The sequence below is a fragment of the Protomyctophum bolini genome, assembly GCF_963924005.1.
Source record: "Protomyctophum bolini genome assembly, chromosome: 10".
NCBI lineage: Eukaryota > Metazoa > Chordata > Actinopteri > Myctophiformes > Myctophidae > Protomyctophum > Protomyctophum bolini.
In genome coordinates, this window is record NC_137871.1 from 17,571,418 (window position 1) to 17,584,060 (window position 12,643).

General features: G+C 40.4%; 1 protein-coding gene across 1 annotated transcript; it reads right to left on the minus strand.

Annotated features, from left to right (window-relative positions):
- Nucleotides 1-4,245: 4,245 nt before the first annotated feature.
- LOC308322091 (protocadherin alpha-C2-like) lies at nucleotides 4,246-12,078 on the minus strand. Its single transcript, XM_080773289.1, has 2 exons — nucleotides 9,640-12,078; nucleotides 4,246-5,966 (listed from the first exon to the last, which is right to left on the minus strand). Exons 1-2 carry the CDS (start codon nucleotides 12,064-12,066, stop codon nucleotides 5,928-5,930), a joined length of 2,466 nt encoding a protein of 821 aa, XP_080629415.1. The 5' UTR covers nucleotides 12,067-12,078; the 3' UTR covers nucleotides 4,246-5,927.
- Nucleotides 12,079-12,643: the final 565 nt, after the last annotated feature.

The window sequence follows — 12,643 nt, forward strand, 5'->3', positions numbered from 1 at the left end:
TGTTTGGGCTAGTGTGGTATATTAGGTGTTGGTGTTTTCACGGTTTGTTTTGGTAGATGGGCAGCCAAAACAAACCGTGGAGGCGTTTCTGTGGGTGATGAATGTTAGCCTGGAGGAAACCAGACGAATCTGCCAATCGCTAAAAATAAGAAATAAGAAAAGCTTAGTGGTATAGTCTGGCCATGGCAGCCTAGATGTTGGTTAAAATGTAGTAAGCAGCACAGGGCAAAGTTAGAACACACTATACACGCTCAAAAGCTACAATGCTTGAACTTCTGCTAACTTAATTGTGCACAGCTGCCTGTGAATGATGAATGTTTTTGCAATTTGCACTAGCCGTTCACATGACGCTCGTACTCATGATTAGCCTTAGATTAGCCTAGCATGTTTCAGGGCTTCTTCTGCACACTCTTTACTTTACTTGTTGATTATGATGAATTTCCCACATAGTCTACTCCTCGAGTAAACTCGCTGGCTTTCTCTGCCTTCACTTCAAGTTCTGCATTTCGCGTTCGTCACAGTTTTCTGCAGTTTCCTGTATTATTCTACTGAGAAAACATTTTACTTACGCTCTCTGCCGCAGCCTGGCACTAATTTAGTAACGTGAGACGAGGAGAGTGGAGACGCTGCGTGGAGGGGAAGGTGGAGTGGGAGGAATAACAACAACTTTACTCTCCAACCAGTGCATCATGGGTACTGTAGTCGTGTAGTCTAGCGATAGAGACTACACTTAATGGGCGACCGTGCACGTGGTGACGTGGGCGTGCTCGTGGGAGGTTTGTCCTATCCGTGACCTCGCTTAATGGGGGGGAGAGGGGTTTCAAAGTGTACTCACCTATTTTGGGTTTACTGTGTAATATTGTTTGTAGAGGACCCACAAATTAGTATGTGTTTCTGACTGGCTGCTGTGACACCTGATTCTCATGGGGATTAAATTGTAGACTGACTTCAACACTTCTAATCAGCATTGATCATTTGAATAAGCTATGTGGTTGGAGATCTTGGTGAGTGCATGGAAGACTATAATGTGAAGTGATACGCATTCATTGACACACCCAGTACACTAAGCCCCTTGGGAAACTTTATTTTACATGTATTCTCAGACTTGGATGGTTGCTTATTTCTCTCGCAACACTATCACTTTAAACCCATCACATTATGAAGCTGACAGGTAACAGGTTACACATTTCTTGTGGAAGTTATGTATGTCATCCTCTCCTCCCAAGTGTAGTAGACCTATCTATATTCTGTGACTTTCCTGCCTGTTGACCACTTTTCTCTGCCCTGCTTCTTTCCACGGCACCTGACCATCTCTCTCTCTCTCTCTCTCTCTCTCTCTCTCTCTCTCTCTCTCTCTCTCTCTCTCTCTCTCTCTCTCTCTCTCTCTCTCTCTCTCTGTGTCAAGCTTAACAACAGCAAAAATATTCTCCCAGTGTAATCAAAGTGTGTGTGTGTGTGTGTGTGTGTGTGTGTGTGTGTGTGTGTGTGTGTGTGTGTGTGTGTGTGTGTGTGTGTGTGTGTGTGTGTGCGTGTGCGTGTGCGTGTGCGTGTGTGCATGCGTGCACTGCTGTGACTGTGACTGTATGGCGCATGCACACCCTCTACTTTGGTCGGTGCAGGATACTTGCCTTCAAGGTGGCCCCCCCACATGCTGGAGGAGTGTGTGAGCTCCGGGTTGGTCCCTTCTGAGCAGTGCAGGAGTCAATTAGAGTTCTACATCATCACTGGGGTTCCTGTGTCCTTGTCATCGACACACTGGCAGTACAGTAGCACCACTCTGCCTCCAGCGGCATCAGCATAGGGAGGTTGCATTGGCATATAGATCATAGATGGAGTCGACAAACCCAGTGGCTGAGTACAGAGTTGTTAGTGTCTCAGCCACCAACTGTTCCTCTATCTCATAATAATGCATAATTATTGCAAACAAAAGGTATACATCCCCTGCCATTTAATCAGAACGTGACTATATCATTCACCAGATGCATCAGTGAAGTCATTGGCATATTTAAGCCAAAGGCCATGGTAAAATGAGGTTGAGGTAAAGGAAAGGAAAGAGGTGGAAGTACAACGGGTCAATATTGACAACATGCATCAACAGAGCCAGCAAAGAACCAGAGAGATCATTAGATATTGAAAGGAGCTAAAACTCCTAAAGAAATGTGTTTGTTCACATTTCTGTGCTCTCTGCTATTATAGTATATATAACTGGTGGCATTCTATGACTGGAACGCCTGTCTATTTCCCTTTAGTGATGTCCTATTTGTAATGATCATGCCTTTTTGGATGAGCAGCACAGTTTATAATTTAGGGGGTCCCAAATTAAATGTGCAAAATTGCCATCATCTGTGCTCCACAGAACTATAAGCCTCACGTATCGATACTAATATCACTGTGTGGATATTAGTCTTGTCCCTCTCAGTATTAGAGTTTTTATTTTTTTGCAATGTCCCACCCCATATTTGACTTAATCTGCCTGGGGCAATATGCATTGCAAAGGCAGATGAAGGCTGGCTATGCGAGGCTGCAACAGAACAGCCAGGAACCTAGTGGGTGCAACATCCATAGCAGCCTGTGCTTTTAAACTATTCCATATGGATTTCTTCCTTCCTTGTTACTTTGTGGGATCAAACATGTCACAACTAGCCTATTGTCATTGAACTGCCAACCTTCTTAAAAGACTGCAATGATGTCAAATCTTAAAGATACTACAAATTTGTGACTATTCAATATCCATCTTATGTACTGTTGATGTTGAGAACCTTATAAGTAATATTGTACTTGTGGGTACACGCACGCACGCACGCACGCACGCACGCACACACACACACACACACACACACACACACACACACACACACACACACACACACACACACACACACACACACACACACACACACACACAATGGCATTTCTGCTGACAGTAATGGGCACATTGGGCAGTGAATAGGGCTCTGCTGTCCTGGACTATGTGTTACTGGCACAAGGAGAGATATGTTGTCACTGAAGCAGAGTGACACACTTTTGCCCTGGGTTACAAAGCCCATTTGCAGGATATTGCCAACCATATTATTGTATTGTGTCTTGTGTGCATTAACTTGAGTGTTGGTTGAAAGCTAAAACTTGGACTTGGACTAACTGCAATTGTTTGGACAGTGTTCTGTGTATTTTCTAACAGACCAATGCAGGGAGAGGCAGAACTTTTACACAACACAACAGTGTTGTCATAAAAAGGACAATTACGTTAATAATTAGCCATTTACATTATAATGACATAATGTATTTGATATGCATTTGAATAGTGTATTCAAAAATATGAATATTCAATAGATACTCGAAAAAAATACTTAAGTACAGTACTCAAGTAAATGTACTTTGTTACTGTGATGATGAAATCTAAATTCTAATCATTCCAATATGTTTAATACATGTTAAGTTCAGCATATTATATAACTATTGTTTTGATTTTAGCTTTTAGTATCTCTATTTTCTGGTATCCAAGTATTGAGGAACAGAACAGACATCCTGTGTGCCTGCAACTGCCAAGAAAAAGCAAGGCAGCTGCTATGATCCCAAGGGTCATCATTTTGATCAAACCACAATAAATCAGGTCATGAAATCCATTAATAAGCAGATGAGTCAGGAAACCAATACACAGTAAAATAACTTAGTAAAGCCAAAGTATAAGCGACAGCATTTTGACAATGCAAGATGGTAATGGATGATTTCATCTCTCTTGATTTTGGGCCAAAATAATTGTTTGTCTATTCATACAACATTGTTGCATCGAGTCAGATCTTTGGTTCAACAAGACTAAGGTGATGTGCTTATTTTCAACATTGTGTTTCTTCCTCCCCCTTTGCAGGTGATGAAATAAAACTATGGACAGTCATATTATGGACCAGAAGTTAATCTCATGGAGACTCTTCAACATCTTTAACTGTAAGTCCTATTGAAGTCCTATTCAAAACAGGCATGGCTCCATAAGTATATACAACAAAATGTAAATCTATATAGTCTTTAGCTAAATAAGGTTTAGGTTTAGATTGTAGATGTTAAAGAATAAATGTAATTATGAAATTACTGAAGCAATAAACTCAATATTGCCCCACTAATGACTTACTTGTTAGACTGAGCAACATGGCCTACAGCTGTCACAAGATAAGGTGTACAGAAAACTCAAAGACATCCAGGTGTAATGTTCATCAAGTGTAATATTCTATACCGTTACTTTTAACAGATCACCATACGATAATGCTCACACATAACTTACATACTGTACCATCAATATTTTACTGTACATGAAGTAACTGTATGCTTGCCTTAAAATACAAAATAACTTTGTACAATGGATGAGTGAGAGTGAGTTCATGATCAGAATTTTGGTCACATCATTTTGGATTGTTTTGCCATTACACCATAATTATCATTGCACGTCATCACTTTTTTTACTTAAAGCATAAAGCATTAAAAACATAATAATAAGTATAAGTAAAATGTTGTATTAAAGTAATTCAGTCATTCACTGATATAGCTCACATTTATACATTTTCAGTAGGCCTATATTAAAGAAAACATAAGGCTTTGTAATTGCGTGCAGTTCTGTTTTCAAATGTATGACATGTTAACACTTTGATATTCAGGAGCACCAATAGTTTATCATAAAACCAAAAATACATCATCATATATGGACATAGTTATTATGAGGAATCAATCAGTCCAGACTGAAAGACCCAATGGAATATTCAGAGTTGTGCTCATTTCAAATTGTCATACTCATTACAACACAGCCATTTTGGCAAGTGAATCGATCTCTTAGCAATTTGGCAGTGAATGGGATCTTGTAATTTGTGTTGAATTTCATTTCTTCACACACTGGAATGAAATCATGTTATCAATGTTCATTTACACTTTTGATGTAAAAAGAAAAATGCTAAATGCTAAATTCCACACCTCACTAACCATGAAAATATATTGTATTCTTCCTAGAAGACAAAATGTATTTGCGATGTCCTACTAGTACATTGTTTAGCTTTAGTTCACCACCATTGTCTCGTCACAATGGACTCTTCCTCCAAATCTTGACAATGAGGCCTAAATTGAGACAATGGCTTGTTCAATATCATGTTTACCCTAAAAGCGTCTTGAATACCGCATGCAGAAACTCACTCTTTGTTGCCTGATAAGCTGATTAATGGAACCTATTCCGTCCGTCACATATTTAGGCATGGCACACGCATATAAAGCACAAAATACACAACATATGCTAAAAGCTACCACATTTACACAACACTGATTCCCTTTATCTTGTACTTTCAAAATCTCCATTGATACTTTTCTCACATTTTGTAGATTCTTGTGCCGTTTCCCTCCCTTTTTTCTTTACTTTATTATGTAATCCCACAAGGATGCGCCAGTAGAACAAGAAAAATAAAAGTTGAAAAAACATTAGTTTTGCAAGAGGGGATTCAGTCCCTTATGAAGGCAGTTCAACATTCCTGTGTCCGCTCTATTACTCCATTTTGTAGCTTCTTCAAATTTCCATTCCATACGCAATTTATTGTGCAGTCTTTGTCCTTGTGTTTTCTCCACTGAAGTATGATTTATATCAAAGGCCTACAGTAGACTGATGGGTTGCAGCCATGCAGAGTATTGTCATGCATGATAAATGGACAGGAATATTGTGTTGATTGGTTAAACATGTGCTTATAGTAAGATTGGCATGGGGCCGGGGAAGGAGGGAGTCAGGGTTTACTTTGGGTAGGGGGAGTCACCATAGTGTCTTGTGGTCCTTGGGCATGACAGTAATACGTGATAGTAGCATGGGACCAGGTCAAGGGTCAAAAGGTGTTTGGTAAAACGGCATGGGGCTTCTCCTGTCCCCTCTCTGGGGCACCGCATGGCACTCCAATGCTTGGAAAGGGGCCTTATAATGCTGCGGAACTGCTGCTGCTGATGGTAGATGCCTGAAAATGAAAAAAATAAAATTAGACAAATTTGGGCGGGATCCAGACAGCCTTGAGATTGGCCAGACTCTTGACATGCCTCATGCAGCCGAGATCTGTCGAGTCAGACAGGGGCATCAGGCAGAACAACAGAGTGGGTAGGGTTGGGGCAGGCCCTTGAACATGTAGTGATGCGGTGGTGGGTCTATATCAATGAATACCATGCTCCGATATTATGTGAGGGAGAGTGGTTGCTAGGTAACTGGGTGGGTGATTGGTTTGTTTCACTTTGCGTCTCCCCTGCACAAAGAACTGGGTCACAAATCACACTGCAGAAAACAGAAATTCACAAGTGTCATGATCTCAGCATATCAACACTCAGTCTAGTTCTAAACCATCTAATCACACAAAAAACACAACAATCAATCCCACATTAATTCGCAGACAATACATATTCCTAATCTGTATAGTGATGGAAATATAAAGGATGGACATAGATTAATTTCACATGCACAGGGGTGTTTTTGAAAGCACAAAAAACTGAATTTAAATAGCCTTGATTTATCATAATGTTCACATAAATTGTTAAAATATCAAGGCCAGGGAGAAGCAACACCTCACAGGTGCATCAGTGAGGGTTTAAAAAGGTTGTGATTAATGAATTTCACATTAGCTTTATTTTTGATTAAATAATGGTCATACTGTGAGCCCAGGGGACAGGTTTGTAGCTCAGAGACTAGCTGCAGTCAACTCAGTGTGAGTCTGTTTGATACAAAAAGGTAATCTCTTGGGAGGACATGTACCTTGAAACCCTGTAACCACTTAAACCCTCTATTAATAGAAAATTAATTCTTAATTGACAGGGGTTATCTTTGTGCTTGGCCTGCTCTTTTTCCCTCTACACCAAATCTGATCGCTTGCCTATTTTGAATAGATTATTAATGCTAGGGTTCATACTGTATGGTTACACTGTATTCCCACTTTTGCTTGATCCCCTGATAAACAGAGCACAGATTATCATTATTATAATCAGCATCGTTAATATTATTGCCTCTGCTCTTTGGCCCCTGGGCTCAATCAATGTTATGAGAATAATCCAGACTACGTTCTTGTGACGTGGTGTGTGTGTCACATTCTAAGTACAAAGGAAAAAAGAGATTTGCACTGCAGCACCAACTGCATGTATTCTTTCTGACAGCACAGCACCTATAGCAGTAGCGCTCATTGGTTATGCAATTAAATTAGACAGACCAGTTTAGTAGTGGCATTGAGGTCAAGTTAGTCAGTTAGTTAGTATAGTTAGTTAGAGTAACCATGAGGCTGCTCAAATAGAAAAGTAATACAGCACAGGAGCTCAGGCTAATATTAGATTTGGACTGAATGATCTTTTGCAAATCACAAAAGCTCCTCCTTTGAGAGGAATGGAGGGGGAACAAGACAACAGAAAGAGGGGGAAAAGACAAGAGAGAGAAAAAAAAACATCATTCAAAAGGTTATAAATCCAGGATGGGGGAGTGTGAGACTCCTGCATACCTCCAGCTGCAGAGTGGACTTCCCTCATTTAGGGTACTTTGGTGGGGAGAAAAGAAACAAGCAGTCCAATGGTGAGCTCATTGCAATAACAAAAAAATGAAACTCATGTGTATGTCTACGCAGTAAAATCCAAAATCAAGTGTTAATTGATTTAAAGTCTGGAAGTGGAAATGTGAATTATTTAAGTTAAATTAACACTGAGAAGTGTATGAATTAACACTACTTTGTCTTTTTTATATACAGTATGTCAAGGCACTATCAATAGAATATAAACCTTTGTCTTGGGGCATATAAAAAACAAAACAAAGAGACATAGTATTAATAGCAGATATAGGAACATTGAAAACAATCATGTCAGCATGTAATTCTGGAAAGGTAAGAAAGAGTCAAACAAACAGTTAAACTGTTTTAGATTGCACGCCACACACACACACACACACACACACACACACACACACACACACACACACACACACAGGACATTGGCATATAGAAATAGCTGATTTTCAAGTTGCAGGTGCACTGTATAGCGTCCAGTGTTTCAAACAGGGGTACTGGATCAATGCAAAAGCAAGCTCTACACAAATACCCTGACCCTGCAGCACACTTTCTCCTGCTTTCTCTCCCACAATTGAGTGAGGTAATGTATAAGCAGGGGACGTACAGTAGCCCTATGCACCACAGAGAAGGGGTGTGGCAGGACTCATACATACACTACAAACTAGACCACATCAAAGTTGGCTCTTGCTGCTGTAACATAGTGTATAAGGCTGCATGTAGCATAGAAATACCACATATAGAATGGACTTTCCATTCGCAGCAATGCTGTGCTTCCCTGTCAAGCACAGAAGAGGACGATGTGCTTGCTTGATATAAAAATGTTTTGGTTAGGTGCCAACCAAATTCACTTGTGTAAGTGTAAGTGTGTAAGTGTCATCTCCCCCAACCACCCAAAACGTAGGTAGCTCTGAACATGAAAGCAGTGCCCTTATGCCGCCCCCTATGTATACATTTACATACAGTATATCTGGCAAACACTGTAGAAAGATTGCAGAAAGAAATGTGCAGTAAAGTGGAGTTCAGCATAAATACTGGGTCAGGAGAGAAAAACAGCCAAAAAAAAGAGATGCAGACTATCAACCTACTGTATATGCCCAGCATCATTTAGCTGTTTGTTATATGTTTATGTCTGCGCATGCATATACACACATACACACAATATTAGCTACTGTATATTCTCATTTTTGTCAGTGACTGTAGCAATGCAGGCATGTTTGCTGTACTAAAATCTAGGCTACAGGCCAAAGTCACACACCACCATGTCACTCAACCAGTCAGAACAAATTAGTGAGGCTTTTAGTAGCAGGTATATGGCAGCTGGAGAGGAGAAAGGAGAAGGCAATTCACTTTCACAACCAGTGAAATAGTGATTGATCACTGGTCCGCAAGAATAATTTGAAAAATGTAATATGAATACAAAGTGTGTTGAAAAACACAATATTGGGTAAATTTTTAATGCAGTCCTTACCCATTCTGGGCAGGAACCCCTTTTGGTGTTTAAACTAAGCATTATGTTATACTTTAGCTATTGAAAAATAGCAGATCTATACAAGCTCATAGCGCACCATTGAGTGGCACGCTACGAGCTTGTAGGTCTGCTATTTTTGAAAAATCTTAAAAATGCGGCACACATCTTTGAATATATATTCTTTCAGAGCGAACGTTTTTTGATTTCGACGTCAGGTCTAAATGGGTTAAAGAAAAAAACTGTTTGAACAAGAATTCAAAAAAGTGTGTAAAATCTAAAGAGTTGCAAAAGCAGCAATAAGCAGCCTATAGTCTAGCAAATATTTTGTACAGACTACTTTGACTGAATCAGTATATGAAATTAGAAACTCTAGAAATGTAAATAGGCTACTATTCTGATGTGTTAGTCATTGTTTTTTAGGACACAAATCCCATCTTTACTTGGCGCTGTTAGTTATCATTGTGCATAATATGGTCACTGACATTAGGATTATTATTTAGGTAGGTCCAGAGCAAAATAATATTTATATTAATGAAATTAGTTTGGGGTTTTGGGTGAAACCTTGAATGAATCAGTTTCCAATATTAGATGTTGGATATAGAATGTTGGATTTTTTTATAGAGCAATTCTCACCTGCAAAGTTGAAGGTGCTGAACCACTAGTTTCTGACATTCCTGTGCTCCGTGGAATACTGGACACAATGTACCTGGAGCCCTTTGGCACAGGCTGTCTAACAACCAACTTTCCTTTCCTGGTCTCTGCTAGAAACATACTGTACCAGTAGGCATCATTAGAGACCAGGGTGGAATCAGCAATGGTTGAGTTGAATGAGTTCCTCTCACTGCTGATCACACTGTTCCTACAGGGAGGAGCCGTTTTGCTGGGATTGGATTTCTGACACTTGAGTACGATGGTGACCAATATGGTGATCAATAAGAGAAAGGACACTGAACCCAGACCGATGAGCAAATACAGGTTTATGTCTGAAAAGATGTCATATTCCAGAGGCACTTCAGTCATGTCAGAGTAGGCCTTGACAGCAGTCTCTATTGTGGATAACTTGATGGTAACTGTAGCAGAGAGAGCAGGCTCTCCGTTGTCCTTGGCAACAACAACCATCTGTTGGTGACGTGAATCTCTGTAACTGAACATTCTCATAGTCCGGATCTCTCCATTGTACTGGTCCAGACTGAACAAGGTGGCATCACTCACTTGTAGAAACTGGTAGCTAATGCGAGAGTTCTGTGGGGAATCTGTGTCTAAAGCTATCACCTTAGCAATTAGAGATCCTTTGTCAGTTGACCGTGGGATCTTTTCCTCCACAACTGAGCCATGTGGGCGCCATGGAGAGACTATCACAGGCTTATTGTCATTTTGGTCTACAATAATGATGTGAACAGTAACATTACTGCTGAGTGGAGGAACACCAGAGTCCCTGGCCTCAATGTGGAAGAGGAACTCCTTTTCAATCTCATAGTCAAAGGTTCTTAAAGCATAGAGGTTTCCATTTTCAGGGTTGATGGAGAACAGCATGGACATGGAAGTGTTGACTATTTCTTTTTCTAAAATAAAATAAACCAGATACTGGTTTTCATGGAGGTCAGGGTCAAATGCAGTAAGAGAACTTAACAAGCCCCCAGGAGCATTATTCTCCGGTACACGTATCGTATAAAATGACTTAGGGAACTGTGGAACATTATCATTAACATCTAAAAGTTCTAAAGTCATTGTTTCATTGTCAGATAATGGAGGAGAACCTCTATCTGTCACCGTAAAAGTGATGTCATATTCTGGAACCTTCTCTCTGTCTAAAGGTTCTGACACTACTAATTCAAAATAGTTATCGGATGATTCTCTCAATTTAAATGGGATATTATTGGGAATTTTAAGATCAACTACCCCATTATCACCTGCATCTTTATCACTCACACTAACTACTGCTATAACTGTGTCTAATGGTGCATTCTCTTTTATAGGACTTTGAAATGATTTGATGGAGATTTCTGGGTGGTTGTCATTCATATCAGTCACTGCTATTGTTAATTTACACAGTGCAGATAAGGGATTTGACCCTTTGTCAGTGGCTATAACTTCCATTTCATAAGTCTTAAAATCCTCATAATTAACCAACTCTTTAACTCTGATTTCCCCATTATCTGGATTCAAGCTGAATGTGTTTTGCGTTTTCTCTGATGTATACAAACTATAGGAGTAAACAATAGCGGAGTTAGATCCCTCATCTAAATCAGAGGCTTCGACTTTAATTATAAGACTGCCTATTGGAGAGTTTTCCATCAAATCCACTTGATACATTTCTTTACCAAATGTAGGGGCGTTGTCATTTATATCTAACACGCGAACAATTATGTTGGCGGTACCAGAGCGCGCTGGTACGCCGCCATCTACAGCAGTGAGTATCAAATTGTGAACAGCTTGCCTCTCTCTATCTAATCCCTTTTTCAGAATAAAGTCAGCAAACTTGGTCCCATCTCTTCCGGTCTGAATTTCAATCCCAAAATGTTCGCTTGTGCTCAGATGGTAGTCATTAACAGAATTAGATCCAACGTCTGGATCTACTGCGTTGTTCAACGAGAAACGTTCTCCAGCGGGGCTTGACTCCGATATATCCAAATGCATCGTTCCTCGTCGAAAATGTGGAGCGTTGTCATTAATATCCATGATTTCCACCTCAATGTTGAACATTCGTATTGGGTTTTCGATTGTAACATCCAATTTAAGAAAGCAATACGTAATTGTCTTCGAGGGGCACAAAAGTTCTCGATCAATCTTTTCCAATATATACAGCTCTCCGGTGTTTTTGTTTATATCGAGATATTTTTTATTTGACACGACAGAATCTATACGCATTTTTCTTTTATTCAACGTCTTCAGGTCAAATTCCAAATCAGATGCTAGATTTGCAACAACGGACCCTTCCTCCATTTCTTCAGGAATAGAATAGTGAGTAACAGCAGAGGTTGTGTCTATGATGGCAGCAAGAACGAGGAAGCGCAACACATACCATATCCAAGATGATGACTGAAGGAAGCGATGCGCCATTATGGTGGAGTGCATTATATTTAGGCCCCGTTCCAAAATCCACGCCAAAACGTTCTGATTCCGATGTTGGTGTGAGAACAAATCTTGTAAATTGTAGCTCAGCGTGACAGCGTCACACCACAATGTGCACCCTTTCAAATGGATAGATGCTTTCGAGAAGACCAGGAGCCGCCCACAAAAATCTTCCTAATTACTTTAACCAATCACCGTGACCCGTGACGACGATGACGAAGGACCCTTTAATACTCTATGCGAAGGTTGCTGCTCCGGACTTCCGGTGCTTGTCTCGAACGGATACGGAAGCCTTGCGTGCGTGTGCGTGTGCGTGTGCGTGTGTGTGTGTGTGTGTGTGTGTGTGTGTGTGTGTGTGTGTGTGTGTGTGTGTGTGTGTGTGTGCGCGCGCGTGCGTGTGTGTGTGTGTGTGTGTATGTGTGCGCGCGCCCTCGTATTACAGGATACAGAGTAGACTACGTTAATTTAATTTGCTAGTTTGGAATACAAACGAGGCTTTCCACACTAGGACATGTGGCCGGTGGCTGTGTGAAACTGAAAAGCATTTTACCGATGTTAGTATGCG

What these genes read in the sequence shown, in the direction of transcription:
- LOC308322091 (XM_080773289.1), bottom strand. Translation starts at nt 12,066, where the DNA reads ATGGCGCATCGCTTCCTTCAGTCATCATCTTGGATATGGTATGTGTTG. An exon ending in CAGCACCTTCAACTTTGCAG is followed by an intron (nt 5,967 to 9,639) that starts GTGAGAATTGCT and finishes TTTCATTTTCAG; the next exon opens with GCATCTACCATCAGCAGCAG.